The sequence below is a fragment of the Seriola aureovittata genome, chromosome 4 (assembly GCF_021018895.1).
Source record: "Seriola aureovittata isolate HTS-2021-v1 ecotype China chromosome 4, ASM2101889v1, whole genome shotgun sequence".
NCBI classification, from domain to species: Eukaryota; Metazoa; Chordata; class Actinopteri; order Carangiformes; family Carangidae; genus Seriola; species Seriola aureovittata.
Window position 1 is genome coordinate 1,926,274 of NC_079367.1, and position 18,629 is coordinate 1,944,902.

The 18,629-nt window shown below is 43.1% G+C and overlaps 1 protein-coding gene across 5 annotated transcripts in view; it reads left to right on the forward strand.

The window, feature by feature from the left end:
* The window catches only part of LOC130167646 (RNA-binding protein Musashi homolog 2-like), a 51,318-nt gene that overhangs the window by 18,622 nt on the left and 14,067 nt on the right, over window positions 1–18,629 (forward strand). For 4 of the 5 annotated variants that reach the window (XM_056374036.1, XM_056374037.1, XM_056374035.1 and 1 more), the window contains exons 2-6: window positions 2,388–2,470; window positions 5,096–5,210; window positions 6,014–6,088; window positions 8,824–8,946; window positions 13,541–13,744. In XM_056374036.1, the coding sequence (XP_056230011.1) occupies window positions 2,388–2,470; window positions 5,096–5,210; window positions 6,014–6,088; window positions 8,824–8,946; window positions 13,541–13,744 (600 nt within the window). The remainder of the gene's footprint in view (window positions 1–2,387; window positions 2,471–5,095; window positions 5,211–6,013; window positions 6,089–8,823; window positions 8,947–13,540; window positions 13,745–18,629) is intronic. The other variant, XM_056374038.1, reaches the window with a different exon arrangement.

Consider the following 18,629-nt stretch of genomic DNA (forward strand, 5'->3'; position numbering starts at 1 on the left):
ACAGCTGTTATATTAACGTTAATCAGCGTCACATTAACGTCGTTATCGATCTCAGATTGTAACAAACAGATGAAATTATTTCCAGGAAGAAGGTTTGAATGAGACGATGTGCGGTCGTCGGGAGAGGATGAAGGAAGAAGGTGGATCCTTCAGGAACACTTCCAGGTGCGCTCACATGACATCGTCAGGTCAGGAAAATGTTTATGTGTTGCTTAGCAACAGTCCAGTACCAGTCCAGTTGTGGACCACCTACCCCTAACCCTTAAATACATCCTTCACATACATTCATCATATATGGCTGCGAAGCACTGGGTGTTCTTCCAAAGACAGGAGTGGGCTACAAGTGTGTGTGTGTGTGTTTGTGTGTGTGTGTGTGTGCGCGTGTGTTTTTGTGTGCGTGTGTGTGCGCGTGTGTGTGTTTGTGTGTGTCTGTGTGTGTGTCTGTGTGTGTGTGTGTGTGTGTGTGTGTGTCTGTGTGTGTGTTTGTGCGTGTGTGTGTGCGTGTGTGTCTGTGTGTGTGTGTGTGTGTGTGTCTGTGTGTGTGTTTGTGCTTGTGTTTGTGTGTGTTTGTGCGTGTGTGTGTCTGTGTGTCTGTGTGTGTGTGTGTGTGTGTGTGTGTGTGTTTGTGTGTGTGTGTGTGTGTGTGTGTGTGTTTTTGTGTGCGTGTGTGTGTGCGCGTGTGTGTGTTTGTGCGTGTGTGTGTCTGTGTGTGTGTCTGTGTGTGTTTGTGCGTGTGTGTGTGTGTGTCTGTGTGTGTGTCTGTGTGTGTGTGTGTGTGTGTGTCTGTGTGTGTGTTTGTGCGTGTGTGTGTCTGTGTGTCTGTGTGTGTGTGTGTGTGTGTGTGTGTGTGTGTGTGTGTCTTACAAATCTTAATAAGTGTGAGATTCCGTCCCGGCACCTTGATAATTGCAGCTGGCAGTTATTACACACCTGTGACTGGAGACTGGACGCTGTCAGAGAGCGACAGGTGAAGACTGACAGCTGACGTCAAAATAAAAGGAAAAGTATATTTTCTCCGTCTGGAGCGAGGAGACCGGAGCTTGTAGTGGTGCATTGTGGGTCGTTGGCTGCAGACAAAAGGAGCCTGTTCAGACTGAGTGGATGCTCCTTTATTCTCTTTATTATTATTATTATGATTATTATTATTATTATTGTTGTTATTATTATCATTATTATTATTATTATTATTATTATTACAAGCTGCATTACTGACTGTTTGGTTTGGTTTCTCAGCTGCTTGAACTCTGGCCTGTGGTCACAGTGCGACAGTCTGCTCTGCGCCTGCAGGGTGGCCTGTGATTGGCTGCTGGGTTCCTCACTTTAATCAACATCATGCTGACAGGGTGGATGTGTTTTTGTGGCTCTGACTTTCTGAACTTTCTGATTCACTGTCTGTTGAATTTTGTGGAGTTCCAGTTTATGATTTTAAAACGTGAGAAGTGACGAGTGACGTATCAAATCTTCACCGTCTGATCTTTGCAGCTCAGCTGATCCACGGTCAGCTGGTCTGTGGTCTGTTGAAATAATTCAACTTTTTAAACAGTTGAACCACCCCTGTTTGATTTGGTCCAAGGTCCTCCACCTTTTACATGTTTTATTAACAGTAATAATAATAATAATAATAATACACTTGATCTGTTCAGCACCTTTCACACAAGAAATGTGGCACAAAGTGTTTCACAACAAAGAAAAGACGTAAAAACATTGATGTAAATAAAAAACATTAAAACGTGAATGTAAAATGAGATGGAATAATAATAAAATAATAAATGAAATAAATAATTCAAATTAAAAAAGTGATTACATATAAAGCATGAGATCAGTCAGACGTCGATACTTAAAACAGCATTTAACTGAAGTTCAGAGCTGAAGAGATTCTTCCTGCTGTGGGCCCCCAGGAGCCCCCTCAAGGACCCCTGGGGGTCCCTGGAGGTGGAGGTGTCTGGGGGATCCTGCTCCACCAGAACAAAGAACAGTCAGATCTCAGAAAGTGAGAACATATTACAGACTGGATTCACAGGTGAACATGATCCGCAGGTGCTCAGGTTTTCACCTTGTCACCTGTCCCTCGTCCCTCTTCTTCTCTCTGGACGCTCAGTGTGGCTGCTGGACTCACTGAGAAACTGCTCTCCTCAGCTGATTTGTCTGGTGTCAGAAGTGGAGGAGGAGGAGGAGCAGCAGGAGGAGGAGGAGGCGGAGCTCTGTGTGAGGTGAACGGCTCCGCCTCCTCCTCTTAACCCATAGAAATGAGTGTTGTTAGCTGTAAGTGGATCAGGATGCCTTTGTGGCATTATGACCTAATGTCTGTCTCTGTCACCACTGGACTCACACTGTCACCCTGTGTGTGTGTGTGTGTGTGTGTGTGTGTGTGTGTGTGTGTCTTGCAGGTTTTGGCTTTGTAACGTTTGAAGTTGAGGACGTGGTGGAGAAAGTCTGCGAGATCCATTTTCATGAAATCAATAATAAAATGGTGAGTGACTGAACAATAACATCTGACACACACACACACACACACACACACACACACACACACAGTCTCACCTCTGAGCTCCTTCTCCTCCAGTCTCATTATTGTCACTGAGTCCGTCCTCAGCCGCCATCGCCCAAACAACTGGGAGGAAGAAGAAGAAGAAGAAGAAGAAGAAGAAGAAGAAGATGAAGAAGAAGATGATGAAGAAGAAGAAGATGAAGAAGAAGCCCCCTCACACACGAACTATTGATTTTCACATGATAGCACATCACATGCTTTTATTGTTTGGGGAGCTGAGCGTGATTTCTTTATTCCAGTCGATATCTCCCCACAGAGAGCCCGCGGCCCAGATCCTCCTTCCACGCCACTCATCGACTGGCCTGCTTTAAATTGGGCTTCAGGGGAATTGCATGCATTGTTAACACCAGCGTGGGGGGAGGGGCAATAGAGAAACACAGAGAGAGGAAGAATGAAAAGCAGGAGGCTGTGACTCCTCAGTGAAGGAGGAATTTGCTGCTGCTGTTTGTCAGTATGTCTTTAGGTCACCGGCCGCTGCTCCGCGACAGGAAACAGCTGCAGCTGCACAGATCACGTGACATGACACTGAGGTTAAGCAGGACGGAGCGACAGCTGATGGATTCACCTCAGAATCATGATTCTGTCTCTACAGATTCAAAATGGAGTCATATTCTTCAGTCTGGTTGCTGACGTGAGCGTAGCTCACCGGTCCTGTAGATGGCGCCGTGGCGTTTTCCGCCCGGATACGCCTCCTCCTCGACCTGCTGTCGCTCAGGCCGAGGAGACGACGTCAGAGAGCAGATTATTCCAACTTTTCAACCTCGGCTCGGTTTGATGACGTTCACTGCTGGTCTTTCTCTCCTGGGGGGGGGGGGGCGCTGCGCTCTCAGGTCTGCTCCTTCCTGTTTTCAGTTCCAGCATCAACGCTGACGTTTGAAGTTAGTAAAACCAGAAGACATGCTGTCTTTTAAAATGTCCCATTCTCCCCAGAGACCCCCCCACCCCAGTTTCAGTAGCAGCAGAAGTTTGAAGGGTGAAGTCGAGTTGTTCTGTCTCTGACACATCGACTGAAGCGTCATAACGACATCAGCAAAGCCGCTGGAACAGAAACTCTCTGACCTCAGTGCAAATCAGGACAAATTAGCATACCTGATATCCCCCCTGATAAAGGCAGTATCAGTGATGTGGGGGGGTAATGAGAAAGAGATGAGACAAGAGAAATAACAGAGGGAAATTAAAACATTAGTTTCACTCACAGATGTCCTGCGACAGCTGTGAGGCAGATCCAGTAGAACCAGGCCTGAATAACCAAGTGGTCCGATGGTCCAGACTGACGTTTGTCTCCAGTCTGAAAGATAAAACAATCAGTGATAAAGTGATAGTTGTGGTTATTGGACGTGGGGTTGTTCAGTCAGAGTGTTTCCTGCAGTAGACTCAGTTTAGAGCAGCAGGAGGACCGGTACACTAGCAGAGTGATGACATCACCGCTGTGGGCGGGGCCAGCAGAAAACACCTGGTTTAGACACTTTTAAAGACGCCCACTGAAACAATCCAACATCTGTTGAAATGAAGCTTCATGTTGAAGATTTTCATCTTTATCTTCCCGTTAAAAGAAAGTGAAGTTCAGCTCTTTCTGATTCTGTCAGCTGACCTGCGGCTGGAGAGTGATACAGTGCACGCTGTAGGTGCTTGTGCGTAGGAATACGGTAGTTCAGCGGTTGAGAAAATGTAGTGCCAAGGGAAAGTGCTGTTTTGACGTGAACTCTCCCTTTAAAGTTTCCAACAGCTCCTCAGTGTCGTGGTGCTGCAGTGGTGGAACGAGGTTTCTTCATCACCTCCAGTCTCTGACGACTTCTACTGCACCTGTTCAACAACAACATGCTAGCTCTGCTCTGCTAAAGGCAGCACACTAGTGACACAGCACAGATGATTTAAACTCCGGAGCGTTGTGGTGCAGAGGAGCTGAGCCTTCGTTCCAACCCTCACCTCTGGTCACACACTCTGGGTAGAGACCGGGGAATGAGCGAGCGGCTGAAATGAGTTCCCTCTGCAGGGTGTCCGGGCATCTGCCTCCTGTGCGCCTTCCTTCCTTCCAACCGGGAGGAGACCCCGGGGTGGACCTGGCACTCGCTGGACCGATTACATCGCCCATCTGGCCCGGATCCCCCGGTAGGAGCTGGAAAGCGTTGCCAGAGAGACGGATGTCTGGGACCCTGCTGCCACCGCGACCCGGCTAACAGAAGAATATGATGGAAGATGTAGCTCTTAGTCGAGGTGCAGGCTGTCGGACCATTTCTAGGGTCAGAGGAGGGGTTTAATTAAGTGTAATTAAGAGCCGGAGGCCAGAGACTTTAAACAAAATAGCAGCAGTTTACTAAATTAAAACTCGCAAAACACAATCACAGTCGAGTGACGTGAAAAGTTGCAGAAGAAGCTGGATGAGGTTTAAAGCAGAAGTGGACGAGCGTCTGTCTGAGGCGTCTCTGCTCCTGTGACCACAGACAGACACACAGACAGACACACAGACAGACACACAGACAGACGCTCCATGGTGAGAGGAGTCGTGTTTGATGGCTGTGGATCAGTGTGTCTGTTCATGCTCCACAGGTAGAATGCAAAAAAGCTCAGCCCAGGGAAGTGATGTTTCCTCCAGGGACGCGAGGTCGGGCGCGGGGCCTGCCGTACACGATGGACGCCTTCATGCTGGGCATGGGCATGCTGAGTGAGTACACTGTGTGTGTGTGTGTGTGTGTGTGTGTGTGTGTGTGTGTGTGTGTGTGTGTGTGGTTTATTTAACACTACAAGTCTGATCAATGAGTAACAACCTGAATTTCATGTCACAAGTCACCAGGGTGACACAGTCTGTGAATTCTGATAACGGTTTAATCATCTGAAGTACAAACATGAATAAGGTGTGAGTGTGAGTGAGTGTGAAACGACAAGGTGAGTCAGCAGGTCGATGCTGCAGGTCTGACAGGTTCACAGCTCCGCCCTCAACTCCCTGAAACAAAGAGACGAGAGAGGAGAACCCTGACGCTGCGTCCACACGACTACGCTTCCTTTTAAAGCGCATCTCTTTCTCTTCCTCCTCCCGTCCACACGACTCCGGCGTTTTCGAGCAGGGAGAACAGAGACGTTTGGAGACACTGCTGGCTCCGTTTTATTTATGTCTCCTCCATGTTGCTGGATCCGCAAATCGTAAGGCTGCAAAAACAGAGCGCAGCGCATGAGCCTCAGAAGGACAGAGGGTCAGTAAATCCTGCCATCGCCACTGAGTAATTCAGCTGAAGTGAGAAGGACGGACGTGAGGGAGGTGTCGGTGTCGGTCAGTGTCAGTATGCTTCAAATAAAGTTGCTCCACAGCTGGTTTCTTCAGAAAGGTTGGACACGACAGTGTGGTTCAGGGAGAGCTTCCCTTCAGCCCGACATCGTTTCCATGACGTGTTTGAGGAGAGGAAACTGTTTGTGTTTGTGATTTCAGTGGAAGTTTGATGTTTTCCTGACGTGGCCTCTCGTCTCCTGCAGGTTATCCTAACATCGTGGCTACGTATGGCAGAGGCTACACCGGCTTCGCCCCGAGTTACAGCTACCAGTTCCCTGGTGAGTTCCTCACACACACACACACACACACACACACACACACACACACACACACACACAGCTGATGGGTTGGCCAACACAGCTTGTCAAATCTCCCCCTCCTCCAAATGCTGATCAGCAGCAGTCGCTCCACACGGGGGGTTCAGGTTGACTTACTCCCGCGGCTCCTCCCCTCTTCTTCCCGCTCCTCCACTCTCCCTGTGATTTCCTGACAGCTCCAGAACGACCTTGGTGCTCGGACATGAAAGGTGAAAAGCCTTTTTTTCTCCCCCCTCCCTCTCCCCTCCCCCCTCACCATGTCCAGGGATTTAGAAGAGTCGACTCGCCGCTGAGGTTAAAAATCGACTGTTGAGTGAGCGAGGAGCTCATCTCTCTCTGAAGCACTACCCATAATCCTCGCTGGCAACTCGATTCAGAGGAGGTCACACAGAGTGGCTTGTGTGTGTGTGTGTGTGTGTGTGTGTGTGTGTGTGTGTGTGTGTGTGTGTGTGTGTGTGTGTGTGTGTGTGTGTCCAGCTGTTTTATTACAGGCTTATTCTTCTGTGGCTTCAGAGCCACTTCAGCATGTTTGTTATAGACCCGTTTCCATGGTTACTGATTACCAAGCCCACCTGGACCCACCATCCAAACCTTGCAGGATTTGGTTTCTCTGAGTGTTTTTACCTGAAATCTGCTTTATTTTTATTGGATCACTCAGAAAACAGTCAGCCAATCAGAAGAGAGGCTCAGAGCCTCCTCTCTTCTGATTGGCTCACAGACCTGTTGTTACTAGAGCTGCAGAGAGAAGCCTGAGAGAGGAGATGTAAAACTACACTGAGATGGTTTTTATATCTTCTGATGGATCAACACTTCAAATAAAACACAGAAGAAGAAACGTGGAGCTTTAAGAACCAAATCTTTCCTGTTGAGATGATTTTATTCTCAGTTTCTTTGTTTTTAATCTGTCATTAAATCCTGAACTTTGAACTGAAGTCCAGATGCAACATTCTGCTGCTAACCGCTAACTGCTAACTGCTGTTAGTATACATTAGTTCACATACAGTATGTGACAGGTTGCCTGGAGAGCTCAGTGCAGCTCAGAGCAGCCTCTCCTCTTAGCCCTTGTTTTTCCCTGCAGACTCTCCACAGCTGCATTTTAACCCTTCTCTCCGCCGCCAGTTCAAAGCCCCTGTGATGTTGCACTCAGCTGGAGTCAGGCCGCCAGAGGTCGGAGGCTTTTACACCCCCAACAGCAGGATGGAGGAGAGCGGAGAAGCCTTGTTTTCCACAGAGAATGTGTCAACAATGGGTCGTCTATTTCGAGGAGAGGCAGCACTTGGAGGCTCGCTGCGCCTTAATGCCTCAAAAATGGCTGTGTGAAATGCACCATTAGCTCAGACTGGAGGCAGCCATAATAGCCCAAGTGTGTGTGTGTGTGTGTGTGTGTGTGTGTGTGTGTGTGTGTGTCCAGCAATTTGAAGGTAGAGTTGTGCTGTGTTTTGTAGTGCCTGTTTATCCTCCCTATCTGTCTCCATATATCACAAATGAAGTTGGATGTATTTTTGGAAATAATCATGCTAACATCCAGACACACACACACACAACACACACACACACACACACACACACACACACACACACACACTCCATAGAGGGTGTTTACTGTTGAACACGGCCCTCTTTGTTAATAAGAGTAATGTAATCCATGTGTTCAGGCCTCACTCACCTTTCACAATAAATCATCAGAGTTTCTTTTAAATCCTTGTAAATGTCGATGCAGCTTCACATTCATCGTGTTTGATTTGAACTTTTTTTCATGAAGAGAAAAATCCACAGTGTCATATTCTCCTGAGGTGATGTTCCTGTACGGCCTCTGCTTCATCCCCTGGAAATAAAGATGGACGTCGCGTCTGTGACGGCACCATCAGGTTTCTGAAGCTCAGAGCGAGCTGCTCCACCATCGCCGTCTTGGCAGCGTCTGACTCCGCCCCTAACTCCTAGCTAATCCAAACATGGACAAAGAGGAGGGGCTTGTGTGGACCTGACACTTTGTAGCAAACATACGCTCACCCACCTGTCACTCAAAGATGCCACGCCCTCAATCGTCCATAACTTTACTCTGAGTCTCTCTTCTGATTGGCTGACTGTTTTCTGAGTGATCCAATAAAAATAAAGCAGATTTCAGGTAAAACACTCCGAGAAACCAAATCCTGCAAGGTTTGGATGGTGGGTCCAGGTGGGCGGGGCTTGGTGACTGCTTTGTTGTGACATCACAAAGTTCCAGAAGTCCTGACGGCTGGTTTTAAGGCTCAGTTTCTGAATACAGGCTGTGTGCATTTCTCTGTGGACTGAGGCTTTGATACTTTCACAGTATTAATATAGAAGCTAGAGCTGATCTATAATCTATAATCACACTACACATGGACACACACCTTTACACTGGAGGAGCTTTAAGAAACAGTAGCTAGACTTTATTGGTTGGTTGATTAATGTGATTCTTCTTTATAAAGTTTCAGCTCTAAAGTCAAATGTATAATTTTAGGGAACAGCAGCTGTGCAGATGTGTTTTGGTGTAGAGCAGCAGCCTCAGATCAACACATCTGTAAAACTTGTGGTCTAATTCATATCTGACATGTTAAATAAATGTCTTTCAGCAGTTTTCATGAGTGACGCTGATGTATCCTCTAAAGAAGCACACGAGGAAACAGTGAACGAAGAAGTGGGTGTTGACCTCCTCTCCCGTGTTGTTTCCTCAGGCTTCCAAGCTACGGCGTACGGACCCGTGACGGCGGCGGCGGTCGCAGCAGCTCGAGGCTCAGGTAGGGGGATCCGTGGAAGAGGCAGCGGCTACATGGGATACGGGCAGAACGCAGGGGCAGGTAAACGCTCTGTCGGTATTCTGTGTGGCCTGACGCTCTCTCCATGCAGTCTCTCACTTCTCTGGTCTGCTGTGCTTTTCCTCACACACACACACACACACACACACACACACACACACACACACACACACACACACACACGCACGCCTGCACACACTGACAGATGCTGTATATGCTGCTTGGAAAGTGGAAGGAGAGGCTGAACGTCAGCGTTTGCTCTCCTCTCACTTGGGTGACAGATACAGCGACGGTTGCCTGCAGAGCTTCTGTACCTGCCAGCTCTGTGCATGAGTGGTGGATGATGGATTATCACCATTATAATGTTTGCATTTCCTTCTATAGGCCTGCTTGTGTGAATACCTGCTTTACATTGTATGTGTTTTAAGAAGACACTTTGTCCTGTGTTCTCCTCTGAGAAAAAACAGAATCTTTTTAAAATATTTTACATTTTATTTTATAAGTTAAATATTTTTTGGAAACTGCTTGGACTCAAAACTTATGAGTCCACACAAAGTAAATGAGTCACATGACCCTTGTCCAAATTTATATCAGGTAAACAAAACTTTTTAAATCACACAACAAAATCATTTGTGTTTATTGAGCATTTAATTATATGTTATATTAACAGGAAGTTAATATGTTTTATGGTATTATGATTACTTAACACAAATTAATTAATGTGTCATAACTTAGTCATTTTATGTACAAACAACATCATATATTGGAATTTTAAAGTCAAATGAACATAAACGTTTTCATTATTCAGCTGAATACTGTTTACTATTGCACACAAAACTTTACAGAAACATGAGCGTTATGAACGAGTCACTTGACACAAAATAAATGTGTCACGTGACGGCCCATCTGAAATAACATCAGCATTTGATAAAAGATCTTACAAATTAATTAATTAATCCATAAATAGATCGAGAAAATTACTCAGTATTTCATTAACTGATTTCATTTAAAATGAATTAATGAATAATGAATAAATAACAGAAGTTCAAAATCGATGTGAAGATGTTTTAATAGAGAAAGTAATTCACAAGCTGAATTAGGGGCTTTTTTTAAAGCCACTGTTCCTTCATCAGATTTCATCATATTTTGCTGCTGTAGTTGAGATTTTACACAATTACCCAGAATTACATTGTTTTACATCAGAATATATAAAATGTGTTTGTAAAATATGTGTCAGGAGAACGTAACTTTAAAATCAAGACATTCACCATCAGTGTTTGGAATGAAATATTTCTTGACATGTTCATAGAGTGTGATTGATGTTGAGTAACTGGAGTTTACGTCTCCTGTCGCCTTTCAACTGGAGCAGAACATTAAAAAAGGAGAAGCAGAGTCTCATGTGGTTCACAGGGATGTGTGTGTGTGTGTGTGTGTGTGTGTGTGTGTGTGTGTGTGTGTGTGTGTGTGTGTGGGGCAGTCTATACAGATTTCACATGCACGCCACAAACGTGCACAGACCGTTTCATATGCACACTCTGATTTGAAGGTGGTAGCTGTGGCTGATTGGCAGCTTGTGAATGCCTGGCATGAAATGATTGTGATTAGGACGATGTGACTGAACTCTGCGTCAGTGCAGCGGAAACTTCCCTCAATCATCTCACTGCAGATAACACAGGGAGGAAAAGTTCTTTTCCATTTAGTTTTACAGAGCGAGATAACAGACCTGCTTCAAGATAAATGATCATCTCATAATTATGGAAATCTGAAATTACCTGAATGAAAGTGGGCTCTGATGCATTTAGCATTTTATGCTAAGCAGCACGGTGACGACTAAACGTACAGGAAGCCGGAGGAGTCCAGAATTACAGTGTGGACGCAGTAACCTCCCGCCACTAGGGGGAGTAGTGCAGCACAGGTTAGGAGACTGTCCTCCTGTTACAGACGAGCCCACAGGTCGTCTGTGCAGCATAGTCAGGCTTTGTTGCTAGGCGACAAATAGTGGTCGCAGTAATGATGGCGGGAGCAAAGGGAAACGTGATGGTGACGTAGTATAAAGAGAGACAGAGTCCACGTCAGGAGGAGGTGGTGGTGGATGAATATGTTTGATTCCCATGTGAGAGTAGCATTTCGATTTTTGATATTTTTTACTTTTATTTATTTGACTGATAAAACATCGTAAATTCATTGTATATAGATTTTTTAAATGGAGACAGTGTGCTGGTGAGGGAAGAAACAAATCAAGGGCTGATGTTAAACCTCACCTCAACGTAAAACAAAAATTACATCGTACAAAATGAGAAAGAAAGAGAAAAACAGAATAAACAACACAATATATACAGTGGAAGGGAAACAAATATTTAAATGAATCTATCAACCAGAGACGCCAAGAAAATAAAAAACACAAACCAAATCACTATTGGTTCTCCCTAACTCCCATCTCTCTCCTTTTAATTTTCTTTTAAAAACGGGAGCGAGGGTGAAGTTTGTAGGATGTTAAATTTCTATTTTTATTAAAGTTTATATCAAAAATAGTTCATATTTTAAGTTTATAAAATAGAGAAGCAGATGGCTCCTTGGACTTTGTAAATGTGGCGAGTCTGACAAACTTTTTCAGGATTATGTGGATTTTATGTTGTTTGTATTATCCATAGCCGTTCGACAGAGATAACCATGTTGTTATTATTGTAACCATGACGACAAAGATCATCCCCAAATCACCACAGCTGAGTCCCAGTTCAGGGGCCACATCCATCCTACACTGAAAAGATCAGTCCAGCCAGTCGACATCTCCAAAATGTCCAGAAACAGTCGAGCAAACTACAACTTACCTTCAGTAATTAGATGTTGTCAGTGGTGTGTGTCTATGTTGTGTCTCTATAAACATAAATATATAAGACAATGATGAGTTCAGAATTAAAAACCATCTGTGGAGAGGAGAGCTGATGGCAGACCTGGAGGATGTCTTCATGGTGTCTTATCTGGGCACCAAATGAGCTGCCATTCATTCTAGATTATTTATGAGCTGCGTATTAGGCTGAAAAGAAAGAGAAGAAGAAGTGCTCTTTATGTTAATTAGTCTGTGATTCAGACTTGAAGGAGGCCAGGAATAGAGAGAAGGAGCCCATCACAGGAAGTGAAGCTAATTGCAGATGTTAAATTCCAGTGGTGATTCTGAAGCAGAGGAAGAGAGACTGTGACTCTCTGAAGTCCTGAATTTTACAACGAGCATCAGTCGTGGAGCCACAGACGTCGGGTTAATGTCTGCATCAGGGCCGGCTGGTATTTCTAAGTCTGCAAGGTCAGAGTGCACCAGGACTCTAGTTGTCGTAGACTGAACCGAAAACGGTCTGGTCTACGGAAGATTTCCACTGTACATCACCAGCTTTTCCTGCCCTTACCATTGCGTCACAAAATGGGACAGTCTTGTTGCATTGCTGTGACGCAGTCTGTCTTCAGATGCAGCATTCGAAGGATGTGGCCCTGAAGTTAGTTAGTTGTTAGTTTTTTAGACAGTTATTACAAAACTACATTGACAGAAGACAGGAACATAGGTTTGTGGCTAAGCTAACAAGGCAACTAATGTTACTTGGCATAGCATTTCGCATTACGCATCCAACCGAGTAAATCCACTGTGCTAGCAGACTTGTGTTGTTAAGTCTTCATCGCTATTAAACCCTTCACACAATGAGCAGCAAACTGTGGATACAGCTGATGCTAAGCTAACATGCAGAGCCAACACAGCAGCTGCAGACAGACTCATAACTCTCCTGCTACTGCAGCTAACATCACAACAACAACATATCTAGGCGAACTAGTGGGTAACCAAACATCCTTAAAGTAGTTTGACGATACCAAACTTAAAAATGGGACACCGGTGCCTGCTTGCTAAAGAACCAGCTGGGGGTAGCTAACACAAACATGAGCAAATGGGATAAAACAATACTGACCGACTGGCTCTGTGAAAAAAAAGCTAATGTTAGCATCTGTCAAGCAGAAACAGAGCAAGCTCCACATCCGTCTTCATACCTTTCAACCTCGGAGTAGCCAAGCAGATGACTGCATGTTTCAGAGAAATCTTTTGATTCAAGATGGCCGCCATTTCTGGCAAAGAAATGTTATTTTTTGCATGAAGTTCAGCCACTATTTTCTTATATGAATAATCTTTAGGTGTCAAATCAAACATTTTAACAATGTAGAAGGTGAAATGTCAAAACATCCATAAAGTATTTAAAGTTTTTACGGGCCCCGCCATTCTCTTTCCCGTCTTTCTCTGTGTGCCTGTCATTCAGGGTGCAGGACAGACCCAGGATTAGTCCAGGTCTGAATTTCGTTCCCAGCCCAGGTTTTTGGTTATTTGTTTGTTTGTTTTATGATACTGTGATGGTTATATGATGCCTGGTTAATACAGTATATTGCATATGAGCAGCATGTCGTCAGGATGGATCTGTGTGTCGTCCTCTGTCCTCAGTGGTTTGGACGACACTGATGTTTTTAACCAGCTTAGTGGCTATTTTGGAAACAACAGGAAGACATCAACACAGCAACTATTATAAAAGTCAATGATGGAGCCCCCCCCTCCCACCCCACCCCACACCCCACACCCAACACCCCTCCCCCACCCTCTCCTGTCTCCCAGGGTTCCCTGATTATGGGTTGTATTCCGCGGCCGGGGCCAGCGGTGACATGCGGGGAGGAGCACCTTACTCCCTGGCTGACTATGGGTCCCTGGGGGCCCAGGCGGCTGCACAAATCCTGCCCAGTGAGCATGCCAGCTCGGCCTGCAACTCTCCCACCTCCCTCCAGCACCACCTGCACAGCCCGGACCCTTTTAAGAGCCCAGGTGTGTATCTCCATGACTCTGCCACTTGCACACATAGTGACACTGAGGACGGTTGCAACCAACCAAAGGTTTAGATATGAAACATCTGTCTGAAAATGATCCATACCATTTAAAGATGATCACATATGACAGATCTTTCACAACATTTATTTGAATGGGAGAATTCAGATGTTGCAACTGACCCCGACCCTGAGGACAGTTGCAACATTAAAAATATATCAAATTTCACTAAATACTTTTTTCTTTTTGTCTCAATAAGCACATTATTCTGAAAATATGCATCATTTTACAATAACATTATAGTATAATTAATTTATTTAGTCATATTTAACAGTTAATTTGTTGCATAGATCGTAGAACGTTCCTTGAGTCAAAATAGGAACAGTTTATCTATTTTATTGATTCTCCTAACAGAACCAGCAAATATATTATAAAACCATGAGATGCTACAAAATCATTCACAAAATAAATTGTTTGTTTTTTCTTATGTGTTAAAATGAGCAGTTATTGTTGCATCTGTTCTGCTACTATTTGGCTCCTCAGCTCGACACACTGACACATACTGTACTATCCATGACATTTAAAATTCAATAAAACAAAGATTCAAACTATAAGTTTTGATAATTCATAAAAAGCTCAGGACAGTTTGACAAAAATGAAAAAAGCATTTTTTTAAATAAATGCTGCAGCAGATGTTGAAAGTGTCTTCTGTCTTCCTGGTTTGGGGGGAGGGTCGAACTGAGCATGTGCAGTGTGAGTGTCATCACTCTAGCATGTTTCTGATTGGAGGAATAAGACTTGCTGCAACCGTCCCCAGTCTCCCCTACATGTCGACCCACAGACGACACAGCTCTTCAAAAACATGAGAGGGGGGGGGGTGGGAACAAAGCAGTGAGGTGTGACACTGTGGTGCAGCACAGGAAGTAATCACAGCCGACTCCTCCACTGTCAGCCATGTTTGAACCTGTCAGCGTCCTAACGATGGCGATGTTAGATCAAGATGAGGCAGAAGATTCTTCACAGATCTGAGGTCTGTGTTTGAAGCTTTAGAAATAAAGAAAGATTCATTTAGTTTGAAATGTTTGCATGACCAGACTTCATCACTGACTTTAAAATAAGAAACATGAAAACAACAATGTCTCCTTTCGTTGATTCAATGTTTTTTTATGGCCATTTCTATTGGCTTTGTAACATATTTTACACACTTTTTATTCAGTCAGTCAGTCAGTCAGTCAGCAGGTTGTTTCACAGTCATAAGGTTCTGTAAATGTTGAACAATACAACAAATGTACTTCTGAATACTTGAGTATTTTTTAAATGAAGTACTACAGTACTTTAACTTCAGTAAAGATCTGACTGAAAAACTTTCACTTGCATTGGAAGAATATTTGAGCAGAGGATTTGTACTCTGACTGAAGGGATGGAGCTGGTCTAACATACATATATTGAATACCCATAATGCAGTGTGCACACTATGTGTTTCTATCTACCAACATGCTGCGAATAGAACCAGGACACTGTGAACAGTCTGCTTTGTATTTGGCAGATTGTGTTCTTTAAATATTTCACAGCATTATTGTAGAATATTGTTTGAATTTGTAGGTACAGACATTTGTTTTAGAATCAGTTTTAGAAATCATCACTGGACAACCAGGCTACGATGTGATTACATCATCCCTGTCAGCTGGTCTGACACGAGCTGTTAAATCACTCTGTGGTTGTTCGCAGGTTTGAGTGTTTCACCCTTTCATTAAAGAGACTCTCAGCTGTGATCGACCTCCCATTCAGTCAGCAGCATGGCAGCTAAAAGGCACTGGCCCCAGCCTCATTCAATATTAATGAGTGTGTCACCAAGTGGCAGAAAAATGAGCAGCTCTCAGGCTTTGGGTGGAGCTTTCTCTTTAATGGAATATATTACAAAACAGTGTTAATTAGAGATGTCACGATCTGATCTTAATGATCTGTATCACCGTGACGATGATGACAGATTTAAACAGATCAGTTCGAATAAAGCCGGTCAACATGTGATACTTTCTGACCACCAGTTGTCTCCTCCAGTGCGACACAGAGTTGATCAGGGCGTTGATTGATTGTTGGACCTCCTCTTCAGTGGCTGCATAGCTGCTGAATATTGACAGGAAGTGGATCACACTGTCACACACACAGATCCAGATCATCTCAGTACGACATGTCTGGTGACGACGCAGGTTTTGCACGAATAATAATGAAACATCACACAATGATCAATAACTTTACATTCTAAGTAAAAGTCATTTCAGAATCCACTCAGCTGTTTTCTAACCTCACAGGTCTCTGCACTGTTGCTCCTGAAGATCAAGTCTCTTCTACCTTTCACTCAGAGACTGACGGGGCCGCTAAAACCTTTATGGATGTGTTGACCAAACATCAACCTCCGAGACTGAAACATGAACATGCAACATGAACATGAACATGAACATGAACATGAAACATGAACATGCAACATGAAACATGAACATGGAACATGAACATGAAACATGAACATGGAACATGAACATGAAACATGAACATGAACATGAACATGAAACATGAACATGAAACATGAACATGAACATGCAACATGAACATGAACATGGAACATGAACATGAAACATGAACATGGAACATGGAATATGAAACATGAACATGAACATGAAACATGAACATGGAACATGAACATGAAACATGAACATGAACATGAACATGAAACATGAACATGAAACATGAACATGAACATGAAACATGAACATGAACATGGAACATGAACATGAAACATGAACATGAAACATGAACATGGAACATAAACATGAACATGAACATGAAACATGAACATGGAACATAAACATGAACATGAACATGAACATGAACATGAAACATGGAACATGCAACATGAAACATGGAACATGCAACATGAAACATGGAACATGAAACATGAACATGAAACATGAACATGGAACATAAACATGAACATGAACATGAACATGAAACATGAACATGGAACATAAACATGAACATGAACATGAACATGAAACATGAACATGCAACATGAACATGAACATGGAACATGAACATGAAACATGAACATGGAACATGGAATATGAAACATGAACATGAACATGAAACATGAACATGGAACATGAACATGAAACATGAACATGAACATGAACATGAAACATGAACATGGAACATAAACATGAACATGAAACATGAACATGAACATGGAACATGAACATGCAACATGAACATGAAACATGAACATGAACATGAAACATGAACATGAACATGGAACATGAACATGAAACATGAACATGAAACATGAACATGGAACATAAACATGAACATGAACATGAAACATGAACATGGAACATAAACATGAACATGAACATGAACATGAACATGAACATGAAACATGGAACATGCAACATGAAACATGGAACATGCAACATGAAACATGGAACATGAAACATGAACATGAAACATGAACATGGAACATAAACATGAACATGAACATGAACATGAAACATGAACATGGAACATAAACATGAACATGAACATGAACATGGAACATGGAACATGCAACATGAAACATGGAACATGAAACATGAAACATGAACATGTAACATGAAACATGGAACATGAACATGGAATATGAAACATGGAACATGAACATGGAATATGAAACATGGAACATGAACATGAAACATGAACATGAAACATGAACATGAACATGAAACATGAACATGAAACATGAACATGGAACATGAACATGAAACATGAACATGGAACATGAAACATGAACATGGAACATGAAACATGAACATGAAACATGAACATGAACATGGAACATGAAACATGAACATGGAACATGAAACATGAACATGGAACATGAAACATGAACATGAACATGAAACATGAACATGAAACATGAACATGAACATGAACATGAAACATGAACATGAAACATGAAACATGAACATGAAACATGAACATGAACATGGAACATGAACATGAAACATGAACATGAAACATGAACATGGAACATAAACATGAACATGAACATGAAACATGAACATGGAACATAAACATGAACATGAACATGAACATGAACATGAACATGAACATGGAACATGCAACATGAACATGGAACATGCAACATGAACATGGAACATGAAACATGAACATGAAACATGAACATGGAACATGAACATGAACATGAACATGAACATGAAACATGAACATGGAACATGAACATGCAACATGAACATGCAACATGGAACATGGAACATGCAACATGAACATGGAACATGAAACATGAAACATGAACATGAAACATGAACATGGAACATGAACATGGAACATGAACATGGAACATGAACATGGAACATGAAACATGGAACATGAACATGAAACATGAACATGAAACATGAACATGAACATGAAACATGAACATGAAACATGAACATGGAACATGAACATGAAACATGAACATGGAACATGAAACATGAACATGGAACATGAAACATGAACATGAAACATGAACATGAACATGGAACATGAAACATGAACATGGAACATGAAACATGAACATGGAACATGAAACATGAACATGAACATGAAACATGAACATGAAACATGAACATGAAACATGCAACATGAACATGGAACATGAAACATGAACATGAACATGAAACATGAACATGAAACATGAACATGAAACATGAACATGAAACATGAACATGAACATGCAACATGAACATGGAACATGAAACATGAACATGAAACATGAAACATGAACATGAACATGCAACATGAACATGGAACATGAAACATGAACATGAAACATGAACATGAACATGGAACATGAACA